Raw genomic sequence first — 23,090 nt, forward strand, 5'->3', positions numbered from 1 at the left:
TTTTTTTTCTAAAAGGTATATCTTCGTTCAGGAGCACCCAGCCTTTGTGGCGACAGGGGCATGTTGGCATCTTGCCTGGAACCTGAGGACTGTGTCTAATTTATGTATAAATACACATAATCTTTGGAATTAAAATGAAGTATTACACACACAAAACTACAACTTTAAGGTAAAGTCAAGCACTGAAAAGTTAGGAAGTGCTAGAATTAAGGATGCCTGTTCTAACTGAGTTCGGCCCCCAGTGCCTATGCATGCATTACAATACAGTCTTTAATTACATGATTACTTATTTATTTTTCTGCATGCTCATCAATGCACACGATGGATGGTGTTCACTTAATGAACAGCCATTCAATATTTTTTCTCCTTGTTGGTCAATGTGTGCCCCCATGCTTTATTTACTACACGCTATTCAAACCCTGCTCTGAAGACAGACTTATTGTTTTCATCATGGGCTTTTCTGAGGTGCTATAGTATCTGAGTGCAAAACAAATATTTATTAATTTATGTTCACAACGCCCCTATGAGATGAGCGGCTGTTGTTATCCCCATTTTACAAATGGGGGACTGAAGTCTAGAGATTAAGGGCAAAAGTCTCAGCTAATTTTGGGGCCCAGTTTGAAATGACTAAGACCTGATTTTTATTTTTGAGTACTTAGCATTATATAGCACTTCACATGTTCAAAGTACAGCTCTCATTGCTTCAATTGCGCTGTGAGCATTCAGCACTTTGCAAATCAGACCTCAGGGTCTCAAGTCATGCACCCGGAAAATGAGCAACACACAACTAGTGACCACTTGTGAAAAGTATGATGTAAGTGACAGGACTCTCCCTGTGGCAGAGGCAGGGATAAAATCCAGTTCTCCAGGGCAGCATTCAGCTACCTTAACCATAAGACCATCCTATCGATTCCTGCAATTCTGTCTCATTCCCGATGTTCCTTCTAAATTCTGCAACAACAGATGAGGCAGGGGCCCTACTGACAACAGCCTCCTTCACTGTGCAACCCTGATTCATCCCCAGAGCAGGTCCATCCTGTGCACAGAATGAGGCAGGGTCCCGTGGAAAAAAAATAGTATGTGATTATATAATTAAGAACTGTATTATAATGCATACGCACAAGGAGTTGAATTAAGGCACAGGAAACCTTAATTCCGGCATTTCCTAATTTTTGAGTCTTGACTTTGCAACTTTTTAACATCTTTTTGTGTGTGTGTAATTTCCTAGTCTTTCAAAAAACAAACAAACAAAACAACCCCCAAACCCTCAAATTCCATTATGTGGCATTATATTGACCTCTTGATATGTCGTCCCAGGGTTGGAACCTTTAAATCCACCTCACTGATCTCCATCACTTGTTCCTAGTAACTCATAACAATAGATGGTTATCCTTTATGTGAACCAGCTTTAGAGGGGGATGGGACACTTTGCCAGTGAGTTTCACAGATTATTGGTGAGACTCAGGAAACTTGGGTTCCATTCCAGGTTCTGGAGGGGAGTGTACTCTACTGGGCACTCACTCTTCTGCCCCATCATCTCCAACCCATCCATGTCTCAGTCCTGTCTTTTCCTCACCCATAACTTCTTTTCTGAGTCCCATTCTCCTTACCAGTCTGTCTTCACTCCTCAGGCTTCTCATCCCAGGCTCCTTACCCAGCAAGTCCTTGTCTTTCCCCAGTCCCACTCCGTGCCCAGTCATTCCCTGTTGCCACCCGCCCCCAACCACTTCATTGTCTTCAGTCTCCTTACCAAGTGAGTCCCAGTTCCATTTCCCCCCTTCTGATTCTTCATCTGGATCTGTGTCTCTTCCATTGCTACCGTCCAGCTTGTTTCCTGACCCCGCTGGCTCCCAGTCACAATTTCACTCTGGTTCCCAGTCACAAAGTCACTCTCTGAGCTCCTTGTCCAATCTGAGTGACACTCCTTTCCCCTCCCTTGCAGGTCCTTGTCTAACTAGGGCCAATCTTCTCCCACCTGGCCCAATCTCAGACCTCTACCCCCATCCTGCCACTTCACTGAAACTTATTGGCTCCTACCTTCGCCCTCTCCACCTGTTTTCCTCCCTGGCTCCCATTATCCCTGCCCAGTCAGTCCCAGTCTTCAACCCCCCAGCTTCTTGTCCCAATCTATTCCTCCCCATCCCCATGCAGGTCTGGTTCTTGTCCCCTCTGTATTCATATTAGGCAGCTTCCTCTAGTCTGCCTGAGTCCAGAGGTGGGGAGCGTTGACAGCACAGGAGAGACAGTTTCCCTGCTCTTAGTTCAGGTTCCAAACCCAGATGCAGATCCACCATGGCCTGCAACACAGATCGGCAATTCCAGAGAGTCTTGCTCAGCCCCAGACTGGAGCATGTTCCATGCAGATGGAAGTCTCAACAGAGAATGTGGGAACTGTGGGTTTTTTCAAAGGTTTATAACTTGGCCAAATTTGGATGGATTTTCACAGGTATGGCAAAAGGCACATCCCTGACACAAAGGCCAACTCCCTGTCAAATCTCAAGTCCCAGCTCCAAAGCATGGAGATGCTAGAGCTTTTGTGAAGAAAACCTTGCCAGAATTTTTTAGCAGGGGCAAAACAACGTATTTTTCCCTTGCCCCGTTTTCTGAAATGGCCGAAATTTTACAACAAAAATTCAGCCTGAGACAGAGACCCACCATGGACAATATCAGACTGAGCAGTTTACATTTTGCAAAAGATATAATCAGCTGAACACAGAGTCTTATAACGGGACATGTCAGGAAACCTGTATAGGTGGAGTTACCAGACTCGCTTTTAATACAGCAAAATATTTGCTCGTACTTTTCTCTTCCTTGAGAGATGAGTAAACGTTGTATGATGTTTGAGTTTGCCAGCAGCAAAATCTGTCAATGGTCAGCTTTTGGGGCTTCCTTTAAACCCTAGGACTGAACTAAAATCTCATGCAAAGAAAATGTAGGCGTAGCAGTACTGGCTAGAGGCAGCTGTAGGTTAGGTGGTGATTGTGTAACATTTCCATCTGGGCCTGTTAATACACCACAGTTCTAATATAACAAAGCCCAGTTATTCCTAGCTCTGTCTTCACTGTACAGAAATTACCAGTTAGATTTATGGTGTGGATAAATAGTCCTCTTCTTATAATCCGCCTGGCTCCACTGCCTGCCTGTTGGAGTTACAATAGTCAAGTGTATTTTGAGGTGACAGTCACCTCTGTGAACTTGATTGTGCAATTACCAACAGCAGGTTGTGCCATTAGTGATTGAACTCTGCAGGAGGAGCAGGTTAATTATGGAAAGCCTTTTGCTTATGCCTGGATACGGTATCTTGCTGTTCAGCAATAATGAGAAATAAGAAAAACTGCCTGATGATGATGATAGTTTGAATGCTGGAATGTTTGGTTCAATAATACTTTTCACTTCAGTGGTGTGAAACTTCAGTCTGGGGATTTTAGAGCAGTTGACAAGCATTAACGAATAAAGCCTCTCAACATCCCTTTGAGGTAAATAAGTACTATTATCATGTTATAAATGGGGAAACTGAGGCACACAGCCATTAATAGACCAAGGTGTCACCTGAAGTCAGCAGCAGCACTTGAGACTCCTGATCCACAGTCCTGCTCTTTTTCACTATAAGGTTACCCACCCTCCCTCCCTTCTTTCTAGAATATTGGTATATTGGCTAGTGGCACCAGGAACTGGAATTTTCTGATGTGACAGGTATGTGACACTGGTATTCGGCAAGTGGTACAGACAAAATAATACCACACCTTGTCCCCCTCCTTTTTCAAGCAGAGTATTTTTGGACTTAATGCATCGATTGTAACTTTCTGGTGAAAAGTATACCACTTCAGGTGCAATGAGAGATGGCAGGAGCATCTTTTTAACAAGTTAGCTTCTTTCCTTCTTAGTTCAGAACTAAGTTACTCTTTCTACCAGCATTACTTTGTCTTGGAAGAAAGAGAGTTCATAATGTTGGCTTGCAGCACATAAATATTTTATTTCCATTGTGGTAGTTATGTCGTCATTTCAGTTAATTGCTAAATTATAAATGTTATTCAAAGTCTGTAGGGGAGGAAACTCTTGTTACATTGTATCCACAAAGTACAGTAAGTTATACTTTCCAGACAGTCAGATTTGCAAATCTATCTTTTGCTGAGTAAGCACAATGCCCTGAGGCTACATTAGCTAGTTCTCTTTGTTGGTTGCTACTTTGAACTTGGTAGGAATGAGAAGGATGGTAACTTTCCAGACCAGGCGGCCATTTTTGCTCCTCTACACAGCCAAGTTTGACTGAATTCAGTTTCACTGGAAAACCCTAGTTTCACTTTATGGGTTACGTGCTATGCTCTGTGCTAGTGGATTCTTCAATTAGTCTTATTTTATTGGACATACACAAAATACTGTCTCTGGTTTGTCTTCCCTAAAGCTTAAAACTTCAAGTGGGTTTTCAGATCTGGTATTGTTATGTTGGTTAGGGTAGAAAGGGAAAAGGACACTTTTTAAATAGGAATGACCCTTCATTGTCCAAGTACAGATAGGGAAAAAGTACACGATCTTTCAGTCTCATCTGGTTTATCAGGTGGCTAAAATATGGTGATACCCAAGGAGGGAAAGGCTGAGAAATAGCTGATAGTGTGGTAACAGCCATAAAAGCTTGTACTCAAATTTCTATCTTAGGTATCACTGCGACAGGTATAGAGTTGCCTAGGTGTGCAGAGTGTCTGCATACCTGTAGAGAATAAAATCTACTGAGGTATAGTTGGGGGGCAGAAAATCACACCTCTCTTCAGGCCACAGGTTCATTAACGGCCTGAGCTTCCAGATATCTTGTCTACACACCTAGCTACGTATCAGGCAAACTAAGGAAGAACTGGCACATTTTCCATGTTATCTGATGATGGTTATACATTGACAATAACGTTTAACATGATAGCTGCTGAAGGCATATGCCAATCATGGGCATCCCAAATGGTTAGACTAATCCCAGAGGTACCATCTCTCCCAGTAATATAAACACATTTTCAGGAAAAAGGAACCATAGCTGAATGGGCAAACATCTTGTACTAATAAATCTGAAATGTTTGCCATATAGGCGGGATAAGAGCCTGGCTCCTTTTTCTCTTCCCCTTCTAGGAACGGAACAAAGCAATCACCAGCAACATAGGTGGAGGGGAGGCAATAAAGGAGTCAGAAGTAGTGATAATGTTCCTTAGCAACAGATACACCCACAATAAGAAGATACTTTCTCTTGGGAGGGAGGAGACTCTTGTGGTTAGAGGCAGGAGTCCTGAGTTTTGGGCCCAGTGCTGCCAAAAATTCACTGCATGGCTTTAAGCAAGTCACTTAACTTCTCCATGCCTCAATTTTTCAGTCTTTAAAATGGGCATAACACCTACCTTGCAGCGGTATTGTGCAACTCCATGTTTGCAAAGTATTCGCAGAGCTCTGGCTGGAAGTTGCTACAGAACGGCCAAGTTTTATTATTCCTGTTTATAATATATTCAGTGTAACATCCTTTCCATCCAGAATGTGAACATGTGAAACCTGGAGCACTGAGTAGTTATGGAACTCTGCTTCCTTTTGTGCTACAAGCAAGGACATTGGTAAATTGGAGAGGCTTGAGAGAAGAACCACAGGAATGATTAAAGGATTGGAAAATGTGCCTTCTCAAGGAGCACAAACTAGTTAGCTTAGCAAAGAGAAGGTTAAGGAGTGACTTGATCCGTCTGTAAGTACCTACATGGGAAACTCTTTAATGGGCCCTTTAATCTAGCAGACAAAGGTATAACATGAGCCCATGGCTCGACGTTGAAGCTAAACAAATTCAGACTGCAAATAAGGTGTATATTTTAACAGAGAGGATAACTAACCATTGGAACAATGTTCCAAGGGTTGTGGTGGATTGTTCATCATTAGCAATTTTAAAATCAAGATTGGATATTTTTCTAAAAGATCTGTTCTAGTTCACACCGGAATTATTTCAGGGAAGTTCTATGGTCTGTGTTATGCAGGAGGTCAGATAGATGATCACAGTGGTCCCTTCTGGCCTTAGAATCTATCTGAGCTTTCCCAGGGGTCTAGAATAAAATCAGTTGCCCTCCACATTCAGAAGAAGTCACAGATTTGAGACTTGGTTTTGTTTTTGCCATTCCCTGTAGTTTCTGCCTTGCAATCACAAGGTCCCCACTCCACAAGCATGTTCTGGGTTAGGATGTCTGTTTAAAGAACTGATCAACACTGGACCATGGAGTCTGCCTATGAGGGAGAAATTTGGTTTTATTCGGAAGTGAGCAGTTCTCTAGGACTTTAACCTTTGGGACACTGGTGCTAGACAAATGAGTTTGTTGGAAACTAGCTAAGAATATTGCCCCTTGAGGAAGAAAGACTTACAATAGCACCTGCAAAGTGCTTTTACACATTCCATTGCACTACATGAACTTTAATTAATCCTCAGCACCTTTGTGAGGAAGATGCTACCTTATATATTATGAAGGGGCAAATGAGTTCACAGAGAGGTGGTCTTGCAGGGATCACACAGTGGATCACTGGCAGAGCAAGGAATGTAGATGTCCTGAATTTCCATCTCCTAATTAGTCCACTAAACCATAGCCATGCTGCCTTTCATGCATTTAAAGGTTAATATTTTGAGAGGCTATAATGTGTGAATGGTTTGAGAATTGCTCTATATTGCACCAGACTTTTACCCAGTTGGTGGACTCATTTGTGTCAGTGCTCAGCAGGGGCATTGCTCATGAATCCTTTATGATATGCCAAGAATCCAAATAGAACTGGAAGTTGGCAGTCAAAAAAATATATAAAATGTGAGGTAAAATGGCTAGCAGTTCCAGGTTGCTTAATCAGCTGCTATTAGTGAGGTGGGGACTCTTTGCTCAAACCATTGCAGCTGGTATAGTTTTGGTAAACAGAACTTACACATTTGAAAAGGTGATTCGTAGTAGAAATCTGTGATTAGGAATTCAGATAACCCTTCTTAGCACTGACATAGCTCTCTATCATCAAAGGATTACACAAACACTAGCCATTAAACATTAGCTTATTTTCTGGTCTGTCAAGAATCAGAATGATCAATGGTTTGAGGCCACCTATTTGCCTCAATCCTTCAGATGCAAGAAGTGGTTTTTTTACCCACGAAAGTTTATGCCCAAATAAATCTGTTAGTCTTTAAGGTGCCACCGGACTCCTTGTTGTTTTCATGTTCAGGAAGAATGGTTTGATTCCTGTTCGTTTGGCAGACCAGCGTGCTGTAGCATGTGTACTGTGCTCTGGCAGAGTGGTGAGATTTCTCTTTCCGGTCAGAGTAGAAAAAGCATTGTTCTCTAGAAAAGCATTGACTGTGAAGGTGAATGCCAAAGCATGGAGTCCCCAGACACCTTTGGTTTGCCGTAAAAGGCTCATAAACCAACGAACCAACGTTGCCTACAGCAGGGGTTCTCAACCCTTTTTTTTTTTTTTTTTCCTGAGGCCCTCCCTCAGTGTGATAGGAAAAACTCCAGGGTCCAGCCAGTGGGCGGCGAACTCGGGGCTCTGGACCAGCGGTGGGAACCCTTGGGCATAGGCATAGTTTGACTTCTATTTTGGGGGGCGGGGACCAGGGCCAGCGGGGCTATGGCCAGCTCTGCACAGCAGGGTCCAGGCAGGGAGCGCCATCTCCACCGCCGACTCCCCTCAGCAGGCCACCCACCTGTCTGGGGCTGTGTGCTGGTGGTTACTCCCTGAGGGCTCTCCTGGGCCTGGAGCCACCTCGACAGCTCTGACCGACTGCGTGAGCAGTCAAAGGGGGCTGGGAGCTGAGGAGCAGCCACAGCCCCGGGCACCAGCAGCAGATGGGGTGGGGAGCTCGGGGTTTCAGCTCTGCACTTCTCCTGGTTTCAAAAAGAGGAGGAGGGGAGCTTGGGGTTTCAGCCCCGCGCCATTCCCAGCAGCAGCGGGGAAGTGGGGAGCTCAGAGTTTCAGCCCCATGCTGCTCCTGGCTGCAGTCGGGGAGGGGCAGGGGAAGAGCTCAGGGCTTCAGCCCTGCTCCACTCCCAGCTTCAGCCCAGTGAGGGGCGCCGGGGCTTGGGGAACCAGGTTTCAGTGGTGGGGCTCCATGGACCCCCTGGAAGGGCTTGCAGACCTCCAGGAGGCCACAGACCCCTGATTGAGAACTGCTGGCCTACAGTATGGTATTGAGCTGTGGGGAGAATGAGAGAATTTAAATACTAAAGAGGGGAAAGATTTCAAGAAAGTTTAAAAAAGAGAGAGAGAATCCAAGGCAACACCTCTTTATTAAAATCACACTTCTCTAGGTTTATCTTTATTGGGATCAACCATTATGATGGGTTGGCTTATTCAGTGTACTGCAGTTATAGCAGGTAATATCCAAATAGGGATGTTAAAAGGAGATGTGAGCTAAATGAATCTAGTGTTTATAAAGATTGCTAATTAACTTAGATCTGGCTCCTACAAATTTTTTCTGTTTATAAAATAAATCCATTATTTAGCCAGTTGGGTCACCATTTTCAGAGAAAGTTATGAGCTTGTGTGTTGGTAACAGCCAGGGGACCATATTGTTAAGGGTGTAACATTATATAAATCTTGTATTGGCTTTATTTAAAAAAAAAATCCTATCAAAATGTATTATGAAACTTGAAGGAGGCTCATAAGAATCCCCACCTCCAGCAACATATTTCACTCATAGACTGCTGCTGAGTTATTAGTTGTGATCTTGGCCAAACTGTTCAGGAGACAGACTGCTACAAGTGTTAATAAACAGTAGTGGCATGTAATCTATATAATAAAGTGAAAAATAGTGGTTCACCCTTAGGCCTCCTGATTGTTGGATTAAATAGGAGCATAAAATGCATCATACGCATTTGATTGGGGATTGGTCCTGCTTTGAGCAGGGGGTTGGACTAGATGACCTCCTGAGGTCCCTTCCAACCCTGATATTCTATGATTCTATGATTCTAAAATGTTAACTGGCCTTTTCTCATTTGAGTTATGCACATCTGGTCTGTTTTCAGTTCTGGGATATAATTATATACAGTAATACCTCACTTGATTGGATTTTTATTGAGTAATTTTTCTATGAAAAATCAAGATGCCTGAGTAAATCAGGTTGAAATCTCACTTTACATAATTTTTGAGAGATGTCAAACTCAATGCCTTTATTGAATACAGTACAGGTGAGTCACATCATACGCGCATTTAACTTACACAAATTCAACTATATGCGCTCGGCGAAAAATAACAAGATACCTGTAAATAGTGCGGGCGATTCCGCCCACCGTTCCACTCAATGAGCATATGCCCCGGAGCGAGCATGAGATGGGAGATGTGAATCTGCTGTTCCCTCAGTTGGTCTCAGTTCCCACGTGCCTCTCATAGTGAGCATCTCCCCGCGCTGAGTGTGATTCTAGTGTTTAAAGATACTGTACGTATTTTTCATAAAACATGGCCCCTAAACGCAAGCTAACTACTTCATCTGGTGCTCAACCGAAGAAACAGCGATCTGTTCCAATGCTGGAGGAAAAACTGGCTGTGTTGGACTTATTGAGAGACGGTATGTTGGTCTCCAACATGGTGCATAAATATGGCTGCAATGAATCTAGCATCCGTGCCATCAAGATTCGAGAGAGAGAAATTCGTCAAGCTGTGGCATCAAGTGCTCCAATAACTGCTAAGGTGACGAGCCAGATGTGTGATAAGACTTTAGTGAAGACTGAAAAGGCATTAAACTTATGGCTGGAAGACGTGAACTGTAAATGTGTGCCTATCGATGGCAACACGTTGCGAGACAAGGCTCTTAGCCTCTATGCGCTGTTCAAGCCTCTCGCCGAAGAGGGACAGCCTTCTGATGAGAAGGAATTCAAAGCCAGCCAAGGTTGGCTTAACAGTTTTAGGAACCGCTTCAACCTCAAAAATGTGCAGACGACTGGTGAAGCTGCATCTGCCAATGAAGAGGCAGCAAAAGCCTACCCCGAACAATTAAAGAAAATCAATTTAATTGGTTATTTAAAACCATTATTGTTTTATTACAGTAGACCTTAGAGCAGTGGTGGGCAACCTGCGGCACGTGGCCCGCACGCAGCCTGTCAGGGTAATCTGCTGGCGAGACAGTTTGTTTACATTGACTGTCTACAGGCACGGCTGCCCGCAGCTCCTAGTGGCCGCGGTTCGCTGTTCCCATGCAGTGGGAGCTGCGGGAGATGGTGGCCAGCCTGCACCGCTTCCCGCAGCTCCCATTGGCCAGGAATGGCGAACTGTGGCTACTGGGAGCTGCGGGTGGCAGTGCCTGCGGACGGTCAGTGTAAACAAATTGTCTCGCACCCCACCAGCGGATTACCCTGACGGGCCGCAGGTTGCCCACCACTGCCCTAGAGTCTTCGGTTGAGATTAGGGCCCCATTATGCTAGCAAGGTAGTGAGAGATGGGCCCTACCCAAGAGCTTGCAATCTGAATAGGCAAAACAGACAAAAAGATGCTTGAAGGAAAGATGATGAGGAACTGAGGCCTGGAGCTATTGGCGAGTTGCCTAAGGTCAGACACGGAGTGTATGGAGGAGGTGAGAAATGAATCCAGAACTCCTCAGTCCCAGTCCTGTACCTTAACCACAAGACTATCCTTCCCCTCATCCTTGCGCAGCGTACGTCCAGTCAAGAAATCCTTGGACTCTGCTTTGTTTTGTTAAAGTGGGAATTGGCACAGAAACCTAAGGTTGCATAACCCCCCCTCTTTCCCAATCATTTCATGAAGTTTTCATATATTGGACTGAAACTTTCCATACTTGGCCTTTGCTCAAAACTGATTTATTGCAGAAAAAAATGGCACAGTCATCTGTGAATACGAGGAATGTGGGAAAAAAACCACTTTATTTTAAAAAAATAAATTCTTGTGACCTTTTGTTTGGTCTACAGCCGAAACAACTGACTGCTGACACTGGCATGGAAAGAGCTCCCAGCAGCAGAGGACCCTGAGATGCTGGAGGTCTTGGTCCACGTGGGTCCATTTGAAATATCGGTGTAATTTAACTCATGTTCCAGTGTCATGTGGTACAGGGTTATAGGTGCTTCATACTGGTAGAGCTTTGTGGTGACACCCTGATTCTCCAGAGTTATCAAGCAAGTTGTGTCCGTCACTGACCATTTTTAAATCAAGATTGAATGTTTTTCTAAAAGATACGCTCTAGGAGTTATTTTGGGGAAGTTCTATGGCTTGTGATATACGGGAGGTTAGACTAGATGATCACAATGGTCCCTTCTGGCCTTGGAATCTATTAAAGGAATAGGAATATATGATTGCAGCCCTGTCTGGAGCACATAGCAATTTTCCCTCCTCCTACTTTTACATGAAATCTCCATTTCCCTAACACATACTAATTCTAGATACCCTCCCATTCCCTACCTTCGTCACACAGAACTGACCCCTGGTCTCTCCTTCCCTGAACCATGCGCCAGGAGTTTGGGGTAGAGGGAAAGGTTGAATATTGATATTTAGTGATCGCAGCTGAAGGCCTCCCTGATAACTGCTTTTGTAGGTGGCTCCAGGTTTGCTATCAAAGGATCCACTGCACATCTGTAGAGAGAAATATAGTACACAGGGGCTGGAAAGGGAAGGTTCCTGTGTCTTTTTAAGATATACAAAGGTTTTGCCCTGATCCAATGATATTGCATCACTTTGCCCATGTGTGTGCACATTGTTCTGTTCCAGGATAGTGGGTGCATCAGGCAGCATGACCAAAATTGGCCCAGAAGCAGTAGGAAATAAGTAACTAAACAGAGAAATCCTTCAAGTGTTTTTAATTTTCCTGTTATTTTCACGAGGAAAACAGTTGTCAGACTTTACTGAAATCCATTTATCAGTTTTAAGGAAAAAATGCATTTAAACACACCTCTCTTCAACAGCTTTGAATTTGAGCCAGGTATCTGAGCCTTAACACATTTTATGAAGCTTGAACTAAAATTATATGCAGTTCTTGGCATTAATGCAGCAGTCAGCAATTTTTGATATATAGAATTTGTTACAAAATGTTGAGACGCACACACACCCCCTCGTCCCTGACCCATCCACAAGGTCCTTAAGTCTTCTAGTTTGGGTGGAAGAGGGAAAGGTGAGGAATGTTCCAGTTTCTTGGTTACAGGCTAGGAAGGAAGGAATATATATTGTTTCTGTTTTTAAATATTTAGGAGGCACCAGATATTACAGTGGGGGGGGGGGGGGAGGAGTGTCTATGATTACCTAGATAAGCAGGAAGCAGTGCAGAAAAGCATGCGATAAATGGCAGCTTGAGAATCTATATGTAGGTGAGAATGAGAATCTGTATCCAGAAGGAAGTGGAGACTATGAGTTCAATTCTGACCTTCTGAAGATCTCAAAGTATTGGATTATGGGTGACTGAGATCTAACTTGTATTTTCAGTAAGAATCTCACTTGAATCCCTTTTTTACTTTGTACCCTGGGCCCTTTGTCAACTTCAGCCTTTATCAAGTGTTAGAATTAGGAGGATTTGTTTGTGCGGGGCCAGCTATGGCTGTCATTGCTGAGACTGTGGTCTTCAGCATTTTAGTGGGAAGTTATATAAAGCACAGATTATACACTTGGTTCTGCTATACAATCCTCCTCTCTTATAGTGAAGTCATTTCCAGCCTCTTCCTGTGAGCAACTTCATAGTAAGTGGAGGTTTGCTTTTGTGCACTGCAATACAATGAAACAATGTGGTACTCTCTTCTCCTTTGCTATAAGTAGAGTTTCATTATATCAGAGTTCTCTGCCTACCTATGCATCTATCCATGCTGTGGCATCCAAGCATAAATTATTGCAGACTTGTTTTTCAGTAGTAGTAATCAGAAAAATGATCCATTTATTATGTCGCTGTATTTGTTGATGAAGTAATAATATATTTAACCATCTGCACATTTAAAGTTTACATAGTTTTTTAGTCATAAAGTAACCTCAGGAAGATTAGGGACTCATTTCTTTATTTATGTGATTTTTTTTTTCCTTTAGATCTTTACAAATGTTGAGAAAGGAGCACCTCTTCATATACTCTTGATCAGAGGTTTTCAAACCAGGGGGTGTGCCCCCTGGGGTGGGTGGGCAAGTGTTGATGCCAGGCAGCTTGGGGAGGGAGCTCCCTCTACCCCCTGACTCACCTCAGTGGGTCACCCAACCTGTGGGTTAGTGTCAGCATCTGCAGTGGCTGTGCTGATTTCTGCTCCCAGCAGCCTCCGTGCCCAGCGCAGGCTCTACCCCCAGAGACCATGGTACGTGAGGAGGGGCAGGTATTGTGTCTGTTTTTGTCTGGATTGGGGGAGGAGAGTGCAACTAAAAATTGTAACTCAAAGTGGGGGCTCAGCTGAAAAAGTTTGAAAACTGCTGCTCTTGATACCCTGACCATACATGGGAAAGAGCCACAGTCCAGTTCAGTCTAACCCCTACCAGCAAGCCAGGCAGCTCAGAAGTGTAAATCTCTCTCCCTTGTCCCATTAACAGTTTCCGACTCTTACAATCCCCTTGTTTTTCTGTATTTTGCCTATTAAAATACTGGTATGTTAAAGGCTCTAATTCGCACGTTTAGTTCTAGAGTAAAACTCGTTAATAAGTTGAGTTCTACAGGAGTTGGCATTAATATCTGCTTTGTCCTAACGTGTATCATGTGACTATAATGGTTGTGATTGATTGGTGTGGATGTAGGTGTCTATTTGAGTATATTTGACACACTACGGAACGCTTAGAAAAATGGTCCTTGCCCAGTGTGCTTACAGTCTTCATACACAATAAACTGCATCATGCACTGGGAGAACAGAGGGTAGACTTAGTGCAAAGCAATGCAGTGTTCTGCATTTTTGTTAATCGGAGTTAATCGTGACTTTGTGATATTTACCAACACAGCACTTGATTTCTAAAAGAAAATAGACCACACTGACTACTGCTGCTTGAGTTGGGAACTTGTAATTTAGCAGTTACAGATCGCGTTGCCAGCTTAAAAGAATCATTTATTCCCATCTCCTGCACTGTTTGATGCACCGTTAGTACTGGGAAGCCAAATTTTGAGAAGATGGACTTTTACCCTTTATTAAATTTAGAATTGTTTGCACAACGCTTTCTGCAAAAAGACGTATTCCATGAAAACAGCCTAAAACAAGTAAATCCATATGTCCGTAAATGGAGATGTGAAATGCTACACCTCTCCCAGACTCTGTTCAGTGATATTTCATAGTGCTAATAGATTGCTGATTCAACACAGAGCATTTCTTTGATACTATCAGTTGGAGCTGGGCTAGGAGTGTAAGCATTAACAAACCTTCAAAACTTTGACAGTCCAATTAATATTGCCCAGATAAGCAAGGTGCCTCTCTTTCTCTCAGCACTATCTGTGGCTGGCAGACATATATCTCACAATACGTGACAGGTTATGATCCCTTTCATTTCCAATGGTAAAAGTTGTCATTACTGTGCTTGCTCCTCTGCATATATAATGTCCTAGGTGGCAGGTGTTTGGATTTCATCTTTTTCATTAGCATTTGTCATTTGGAAACCCTAATTCTGAACTGTGGCTACCGTCCGAATAGCTTAGAGGCCTGGGCAGGACTCTCCTGGGGCAAGGCGTTACCATGGAGCAATGTAAAGTGCTCACTGCAAGACCCCAGGAATAAGAATCCAATTCTGGTAACTAGCAGGCCTCTACCATGGTGCAGATTTGTTTCTCTCGTTTTAGTGCATCATTGAGCCACAACTGGAGCGGGGGGTGTGGTTGTGCCTGCTGTTAGAATATAAAATTTCATTAGAATAGCTTTAAAGTCCAGTTTGGGCAGGGGATTAGGCAGGATATCTTTCCACTAAACAAAGAGGAAATGAAAGCATAGGGAAAATGGGTATAAACAGTCTCTTCTCTTCTGCTTTCATATATTTAGGGGGGGTTACAATATTTAAACTCTTTCTCCCCATTTACACTTCTCATGACCCAGAGCCCCGCTGTTGGCACTCACCAAAATGATGCTTCAAAGAGAGATCACCACTTCTTTCTGATGTACCAGTCGCCCCGTGTGTTGGTACCACCCTTTTACTATTTCCCTGCCCTATTAGCTGCATGTGGCCCTGGATTGCGAATTAGGAGATTTGAGTTCTGTTCCTGCTCTGCCACTGACCTGCTGGGTGATCTTGGACAAATCATTTTCTGTCTCTTTTCTTATCTGTAAATAGGGGAGAATGTTACTTTCCCACTTTTCTACACTGCTTTGAGATCCACAGATGAAAAGCACCACAGCAGGGTGGTGGTGTTCTTGCAGGGGCAACTGTGGTTTTTTAACTGTGCTTTTATTACAGAAATATGAACTGGGAGTTGCTCTAAGGCTCTTCATTCAGTTTTTTTAATGCAAAAGAGCAAGTTAAATGGGGCATAGTGGGGGTAGGGAGGTAAGGGGAGTCAGATTGAAGGTTTTGGCTGCCTTTGCAGGTAAAGTATGTAATATTTTAAAAGAGGAAAATATTAAACTCCTTTATTTTATTTTCTATAGCAGGGGTAGGGATTTCTCTCCCATCTATTCCCTTGGAAGTTGGTATGTAGCCATGATACGCATGTATAGTGGCCTTGCTGCCCACTCAGCACAATGCTTTTAATAATCTTTGTCTAAAGCTGTACTCTGATAGACTGTAATGATGCTTCTGTTTTCGAGGGGTTGTTACAGTAGGAAAATCTGCTCCTTGCTTTGAGGTTTTAGTACAATAATGTCTCGTCTGTCCTGGGTTGTTGCACTATAGAAGGTACTTATCCTACAGTGCACTTCAGAAATAAAAAGATTTAGCATTGTTCTGCATGAATAATACACATATTGGTTTCTTCTCTACAGATAAACAGAGGTCACATGACAACAGAAGCTAAGAGGGCTGCCAAGATGGAAAAGAAGATGAAGATTTTGCTTGGTGGTTACCAGTCTCGGGCAATGGGGCTCATGAAACAGTTAAATGATTTGTGGGACCAGATTGAACAGGCTTACCTGGAGTTACGTACTTTTGAGGAGTTAAAGAAACATGAAGACGCTGCTATTCCCAGGAGACTGGAGGTAGGATTCCTAAACACCACTTCAGTGGATCGTCTAGGAGCACAGAAACAGAGAAGTTTGTTTAACAGTGTTAAATTTGCATGGGCTGTTGCTGCTCGTTGGCTACATTAATTTTTTAATAATGCATTTTTTTAAATTAATGTCAAGTTCTTTTGTTCTGTGTAACTATCCAGGTTCTTACACTGTTTCCCATCACTGTAGTATCTGAGATCCTGAGCCATGTTAAAGCTGAGGCTGATCTTTTTATTGTTGCTTCTTCCTACCCTTGTTTATTTTATTGTGTTTTGGTTTTTTAATCTCATACAACACAAACTGTTTGATTTAGCAGAAGTTATGTTACCTAGTTATTTTTAGTTGACTCTTCTAATATATTGAGATAGATCCATTGCTGAAGTCAATGGGATCTATGACCGTTTACGCCAGCTGTAGATAGGCCTGTTATCTCTTTATATGTTAGTCTTAACAAAGAGTAATAAGGCTATGGTCATGTTTAAATAAGAAAAAGTGGTAGAGGAACCATATCAGGATGAGCATATTACTGTGTAGTATAACATCCTAGGAAATTAGGTTCCTGCTTTCCTCACCTATTTCTACACAATGAAAAAGGTCCAGTTTGGATAAGGTTGTTTTCACATGAAAAGACATGCTTACGACAAGCAGCATAACTTTAGCAGTTTGAAAAGAGAGGATATTTGTATAAGAGGTTGAAGACACTTGACCTTCACATTTGTGTGTCGTTTAAAAGCACCAAGGTCATGGAGCTATCTGGAATGTAGATACTCATTTACAGAGGCAAATTAATGTATGATAACTCTGTATTGGGATTTTTTTCAACGTTGGCATCCAGCATCACTGGTCTGTTTCAAAAACTAAACTATTGAATGACTTAAATTGATAGTGTATCTAATGCATTGTTTTCAAATTAATATCTGATTTCTTATGCGTATAACTGGAAAAATGAGAAATAGGGATAAGAAGATATGGGCTTCATATAGGATCTGAGCTGGTCAAGGTGACTACAGAACAGCAGCTGTATTCTCTGCTCCCTCTTGTATTTTAAAAAAAAAAAAAATTACAGTTAGGTTTAATTCCAAGTGCTTATGGTAGGAGAAGATATATGAAGCGGGAAGAAGCCACTTTCATTTTCAGGTACCAAGCTGTGTGTGCAGTGTTGGCAATTAGAAAGACCTTCTTTTTATTTTACAACAAAGCAAACTATCCGGAAGTCATTCGGGGGAAGGAAATGTGGAACATCACCCATACATCACCCTTCTGTGCAGTTACTTTTCTACAGCATGCTTTAAAAAGCTGGTGCTGATTGTTCACTAATTGTCCCTGTTTTGTTAAGTATCATCAGCAGTCTCACTTAAGGCAATTTACGAGAACTGGATGTATTTACATGCCTATGTAGGGAATTTCATGTAAGAAACTGCCAACTCCCTGCACTTTTTCCCATATTATTTATCCAAAATCTTTGGAGTACACTGCCTTGCCGTCCTAAATGCATCACCGTTTTATTGAACAGTGTATGCCCTGTGGTTCAAAAGTATCATTATTTTTTAGTATATTATTAGTATATTTAAGTATATTATTTTTCTGCTGCTCTTAAATGGCCAGATTTTGATTTCTAAGAGAGATATTGTTACATATATTAGTAGGTCAGGTGACTAGTGCTCTATGTGCCCCTCCTTGAATGAATCTGCTCTGAACCCAAAGCTGGTCATAGTCATTCAGTTGTGAACACTCTAGTGCAGGGGTTCTCACAACAAATTTTTGGTGGCCTCAGAGTCCAGCCACCAACTCTTCCCTCCCCAGGGAAGGTGGGTCAGGGACTCACTGGCCCCCTATGGAGTCCCAGGCTCCACATGCCCTGGCCAGCGAACACTGCAGCCGCCTCCACTGACAAGATCCGCCTCCGGTGCCAAGCGTATTGGCCCCACTCGTCTCCAAGGAGGCAGCACCATGCCGGGCGCTGATCCCTGCTGGCGGTGCCAGTGTAAATACCAAGGCAGCACATCTCACTGCCCTTGGTAACAGCTATTCAGGAGCAACAGCTGGGCACTGCAGGGAGGGGCTGCTGCTTTGCTCCCCACTCCCAGTCCCTGCCCCTGCTTTAGAAGCTGTCATGGCTGCAAAAAAATCCGCTAGTGGCCACATGCAGCCACGGTGGCCGCATTTTAGAAACGCTGCTCTAGGCAGTAGCATGTGCTAGAGTTTGCAGCAGCTCCGCTTTCATTGTGGACTGCAGTGTACACAACCAAATGGGAGATGGCAGCCATGAGACATTACAGCCAGGATCTTAATCAGGTAAACCAATGTCGTATGCCAATAGGTTGGGAGCCACTGGTAATAAATTATCATTTGAGTTGGAAACTGTAATTAATAGTGCACACAGGAAAATTGTGAAGAGTTTTTGTTAATCAGAATAAGAATGGCTGGTCTTTAAAATTGTGTCATTAGGTTAATACAAGAGCTAATAAGTCAGGAATCTGCTATTTTGTCAAAGCCAAAATGGTTTTGTGGAGACGTATCAGTTTTGATGAAGCTTTAGAGAGAGACGGGCAATCTCTATAGCTTAGTGGTTCTGGCACGGTCTGGGATGCGGAAGACCCTGCTGTGCCTGATTCAGAGCTGTTTTTCACCCCAGGGCTGATCTACACTGAAAATTTACATCAGTGTTGCTACGTCTCTCAGGTGTGTGAAAAAATCCACGCCCTTGAGGGATGTAGCTATGCTGATCTAACTCCCAGTATAGCCCCGACCCCTACCCCTAGGTCAATAGAAGAATTCTTCTGTCCACCTATCTACTGCCTCTTGGGGAGGTGGATTAATTACAGCGATGGGAGAAGCCCTCCCGTCACGAGTGAGTGCCTCCACTGAAGGGCTAGAGCGGCGTAGCATTTTAAGTGTACACAAAGCCTGATCACTCTGAACTTGCTCCAGTGCGGAGTGAAAGCAAACTTTGTAACCTTGAAAGTTGCCGCAAAATAAAATTGTCGTCATCCTCCGGTCGGCTCTAGTTATAACTGGCAAAGGCAATAAAATGAAAAATCCTTTTTCATGCAATGTAACTGAACTGAGGAACTCCTTTGGCACAGGATGTCATTGAGGCCAAAAACTTGGCAAGAGTTAAAAAGCTAAATAGAACTAATACAAACAGATTTTGGAAGAGACATTAAATCTAAGACATGGGATTTTAAAGTAATTTAACCAGGGATTAGGAGGAGACCTAATGTGGGGAGCACATCTTCCCATACCTGCGTAAGGCTACTTGCACTTCCGCTGCAGCAGCTGGGACTGGCCACTCTGAGACAGGACACTGGACTAGATGGACCACAGCTCTGATCCAGGATAGCAATTCCTGTGTTTCTAAACCAATCAAATAGCATTTCTATCTCAGACAACACTCTTTGGTCTCAAGGAAAAATACAACCCATGCTAACTCAGTGTGATATAGTGTAAATTGTGGAGAACTAACCAGTTGTTACATTTTGTTTTCCTATTAGTGTCTAAAAGAAGACGTGCAGCGGCAGCAAGAGCGAGAGAAGGAGCTCCAGCAGAGATTCGCAGACTTTATGCTGGATAAGGAGACTTTTCAATCAAAATATTGAAGCACAAAATTACTTGGTTGTTCGATGTCACATTTTTCAAATGCACGGATACTTCTCCTGCATCTTGCCATCCATGTGTCAGAAATCAAGCGTAGGTAAATTTGCAACTCTTTGCATCTTGTGTTTTTTGTAAATGGACTGTCATTGTACCAAATGTTCTAGGTGTGAACGGCGTGGTTCAGTATTGGAGATTTGGATTTAAACGTCCAGGACTTTGATATTAAAAGAAGAAATCACACTGGGATTTTTTTAGCCATGTTGTTGTTTGCTAGGGTTATTGCTGATTCATGCTCCTAGTGTCTTACCGTTCTTAAGATCTACCAAACATATACCTGCAGTATATGTGCTTGTGAATAATGTCTCTTAAATAAACCTGGAATGTAAAGAAATATATAAAAAGAAATGTTTGTCTCTCACTTGGAATGGAATCTTGAGAAAAAGAAAAGAAAAGGAAATATCTGTTTCATGCTAATGAGAGAGCCTTTCTTTTACTTTACTGTCAAACAATTAAGAGCTATGTTATTGGTAAGGGCATATGTGTAGTATAAGTAGGGGACATATACATAGGATTGGAAGGGACCTCCTGGGTTATCCAGTCCAGTTCCCTGCTATTGCAGGCAAGCCAGCTAAAAGTAAAGACTCCCAATTATTTTATGCATCTGTCACTCAATGCTCTTTTTTAACATCTGGATATCCAGTGATCATATGAATACATAAAAGGATTGAAGAACTAAAGTTAGCTTTACCTTTCCCACTGAGGAATAGGGTGTTTTTTTTCAAAAGCACTCAGCATTAGTCTAGCTGCTCCCATCAACACCAATGGGAATTTTACCTCTGAATTCAGGGGGAACGGAATTAGGCCAGCTCTGAGCACTTCTGAAATTCCTACTGTAATGGTATCTCTCCTCTTGGTTTAGCTGACAATTAAATTATTGGATGAGAGCCTAACCCACATTTTGGCCCCATAAACTGGGTGAAAGGGCCGGAGTAGCATAAAGGGGTACTAAAAGCACTCGATCCAGCTAGGGAAGAACCTGAGGAAGGCAGCCACAGGCTGCTTTGTAAGGCCCCCTCACAAGCCCAGCTATAGATTGCATGTTGAGGACAGGAGGGTATAACTGGGCCGTGGTCACAGCACACAGTGCTATGGAGATCCTGGACAGGACTACTGAAACCACTTTAGCCCTCCTCCTCCTGGGCGGCGAGTTTTGTACTGCGCCTCTTAGACGCTCAGCACAGAATCGCACCCTCTGTTTTTGCGCTACTAACCTTCTGACCTTAACACTCTCCCTATAAATCATAAGGGTGGGACTTATGTTCCTAACACACCAAGCAACTTCTCAGAATCCCATCCCAAATCTTTTTCTCTTTGTTGTTCTGGCTAATCTGAGATGATAAAGATTTTGGTTTTACTATTATGTATATGCCCGTGGGTTTTTTAGTGTTACTTTCATATTGTTTTCTAACATTTTTTAACTACATCCCTTGTTCCTTTTCCCTTTTTTTTTCTGCTTCAGGTAATCTCATCAAAAAAAGCTATCCGATTAGACAGAACCTATTTTCCATAAACGCGCATTGATTGTCATTAATTATATTATCCTCCTTTAATTCTTTATTAATCGAATTCCTGTAAAAGGTGCTCCATCATCTCACCTGAGATCTGTATCAGAGTGAGAGGCCTGTAATTACTCAGGTCCTCGTCTTTACCCTTTTTAACTATTTGCACAGCATTATCTTTCTTCCAACTTCTGGAACTTCCCTGGTGTTCCAAGCCTTATTGAACATCAATATTAACGGTCCAGGGAGCCCCTCAGCCAGCTCTTTTAAAAGTCTTGGATGCAAGTTATCTACACCTGCTGATTTAAAAACAGTTGTTTGCTCTTTTATTCATGTACTCCACAAACAGCTGACTTTTTAAATTTAATTGATAGCACTGAAAAGCCCCATTAGACTGCTGTGTGATCATGCAGGTTCTCTGTGCTAATGTGTATACAGTAGAACTTCAGAATTACAAACACCTCGGGAATGGAGGTTGTTCATAACACTGAAATGTTTGTAACTCTGAACAAAACGTTAGGGTTGTTCTTTCAAAAGTTTACAACTGAACGTTGACTTAATACAGCTTTGAAACTTTACTATGCAGAAGAAAAATGCTGCTTTTAACCATCTTAATTTAAATGAAACGAGCACAGAAACAGTTTCTGAACCTTGTCAAATCTTTCTTTAAACTTTCCCTTAATTTTTTTAGTCATTTACATTTAACATAGTGCTGTACTGTATGTGCTTTTTTGTTTTGTTTTGTCTCTGCTGCTTCCTGTGATTGCCTCCTTCCGTTTCCCGATGAGGTATGTGGTTGACTGGTCAGTTCATAACTCGGAGGTTCTACTGTAATTTTAAATCCTACATTTACTTGATTACAGCATGCCCATTACATTGCAGCCGTTATGGGAAGAACCTTGGAGGGCAGCATGAAGATCTTAGGTGTGCAGATTTCTGTTTAAAGCATCAGCAGTGGCCATCATTTTCACAGGTGGATTGGGCAATTTGGAAAGGCATCAAGAGTCCGTATCTGACTCCACTGATTATTGATGAGAGGATTAGCAGCCCTTCAAAATCTTTCTTTCTTCAATAACAGATTCATTAGAGTGGGGATCTCATCATAAGTATTAACACAGCTCAAATTATTTTCTTTACTTTTGTGTGTGTGTGTTTTGTTTTTAACTGCATCAGAGAAAGTGTCTTTAAAGAATAAAGAAAATAAGGATCAGTCTTGTATTTTGGTTATTTTAACCTTGGTGTATATATAAAAGGAAAATCTTGTAATGCGTATCGTGTGTTATACAGCAGTTCTTGTGGTTGTATAGTAGCTGGAGATTTTAACAAAACCCCTTTTAGGTTTACCACAACCACAGTTGGGATTCTTCCCTTTCTTGTTGAGGAAAGCAACAGAGTCTTTGAGGTTTCCTGCATTTCTTCTTGACAGTTCCATGCCAAGTAGGTACTCAAACCTTCTGCCTCTGACCGTATGCTCTGTGATGGCAAGTTAAAGGACAGAATCATCATGAAAAGTCACATTTCTCTCTGAAATGTGTGTACCTGCTGCAGTTATTCATATCTGAGGTTACTGCATTTGAAAGAAGTTTGCAGAAATCTTATTCGGTTTTCTCAGTTGTTTGCTTCCTGCCTTGACAGCACTTTGTGTATAGTCAATTTCACTGTTTTCCCTGTCTTTAGTCAGTTTCTGTCTTGTAGAAAAGATTCTTATTAAAGATCAATAAGGAAGCAGAAAAACACTTTCTTAACTTCAGCTCTGGTCTCTTTACACTGCTCCAGCCCTTCTATCCAGCACAGAGGGACCCCAAAAGCCCCATATCTAGCCAGGGGAGGATTCCCCTAGCACAGGCACTGCAAAAGATGCTTCCTGAGAAAATCATTGCAAGCC

The 23,090-nt window shown here is 42.5% G+C and overlaps 1 protein-coding gene across 1 annotated transcript in view; it reads left to right on the forward strand.

Moving 5' to 3' along the window:
• Nucleotides 1-20,041, forward strand: part of CDC5L (cell division cycle 5 like) — a 46,748-nt gene extending 26,707 nt beyond the window's left edge. Inside the window, exons 15-16 of the mRNA XM_007061711.4 lie at nucleotides 15,825-16,037; nucleotides 19,544-20,041. Coding sequence (XP_007061773.1) covers nucleotides 15,825-16,037; nucleotides 19,544-19,648 — 318 coding nt within the window. The 3' untranslated portion in view covers nucleotides 19,649-20,041. The remainder of the gene's footprint in view (nucleotides 1-15,824; nucleotides 16,038-19,543) is intronic.
• Nucleotides 20,042-23,090: the final 3,049 nt, after the last annotated feature.

Source organism: Chelonia mydas, chromosome 3 (genome assembly GCF_015237465.2).
Source record: "Chelonia mydas isolate rCheMyd1 chromosome 3, rCheMyd1.pri.v2, whole genome shotgun sequence".
In the NCBI taxonomy this organism is placed as follows: Eukaryota; Metazoa; Chordata; order Testudines; family Cheloniidae; genus Chelonia; species Chelonia mydas.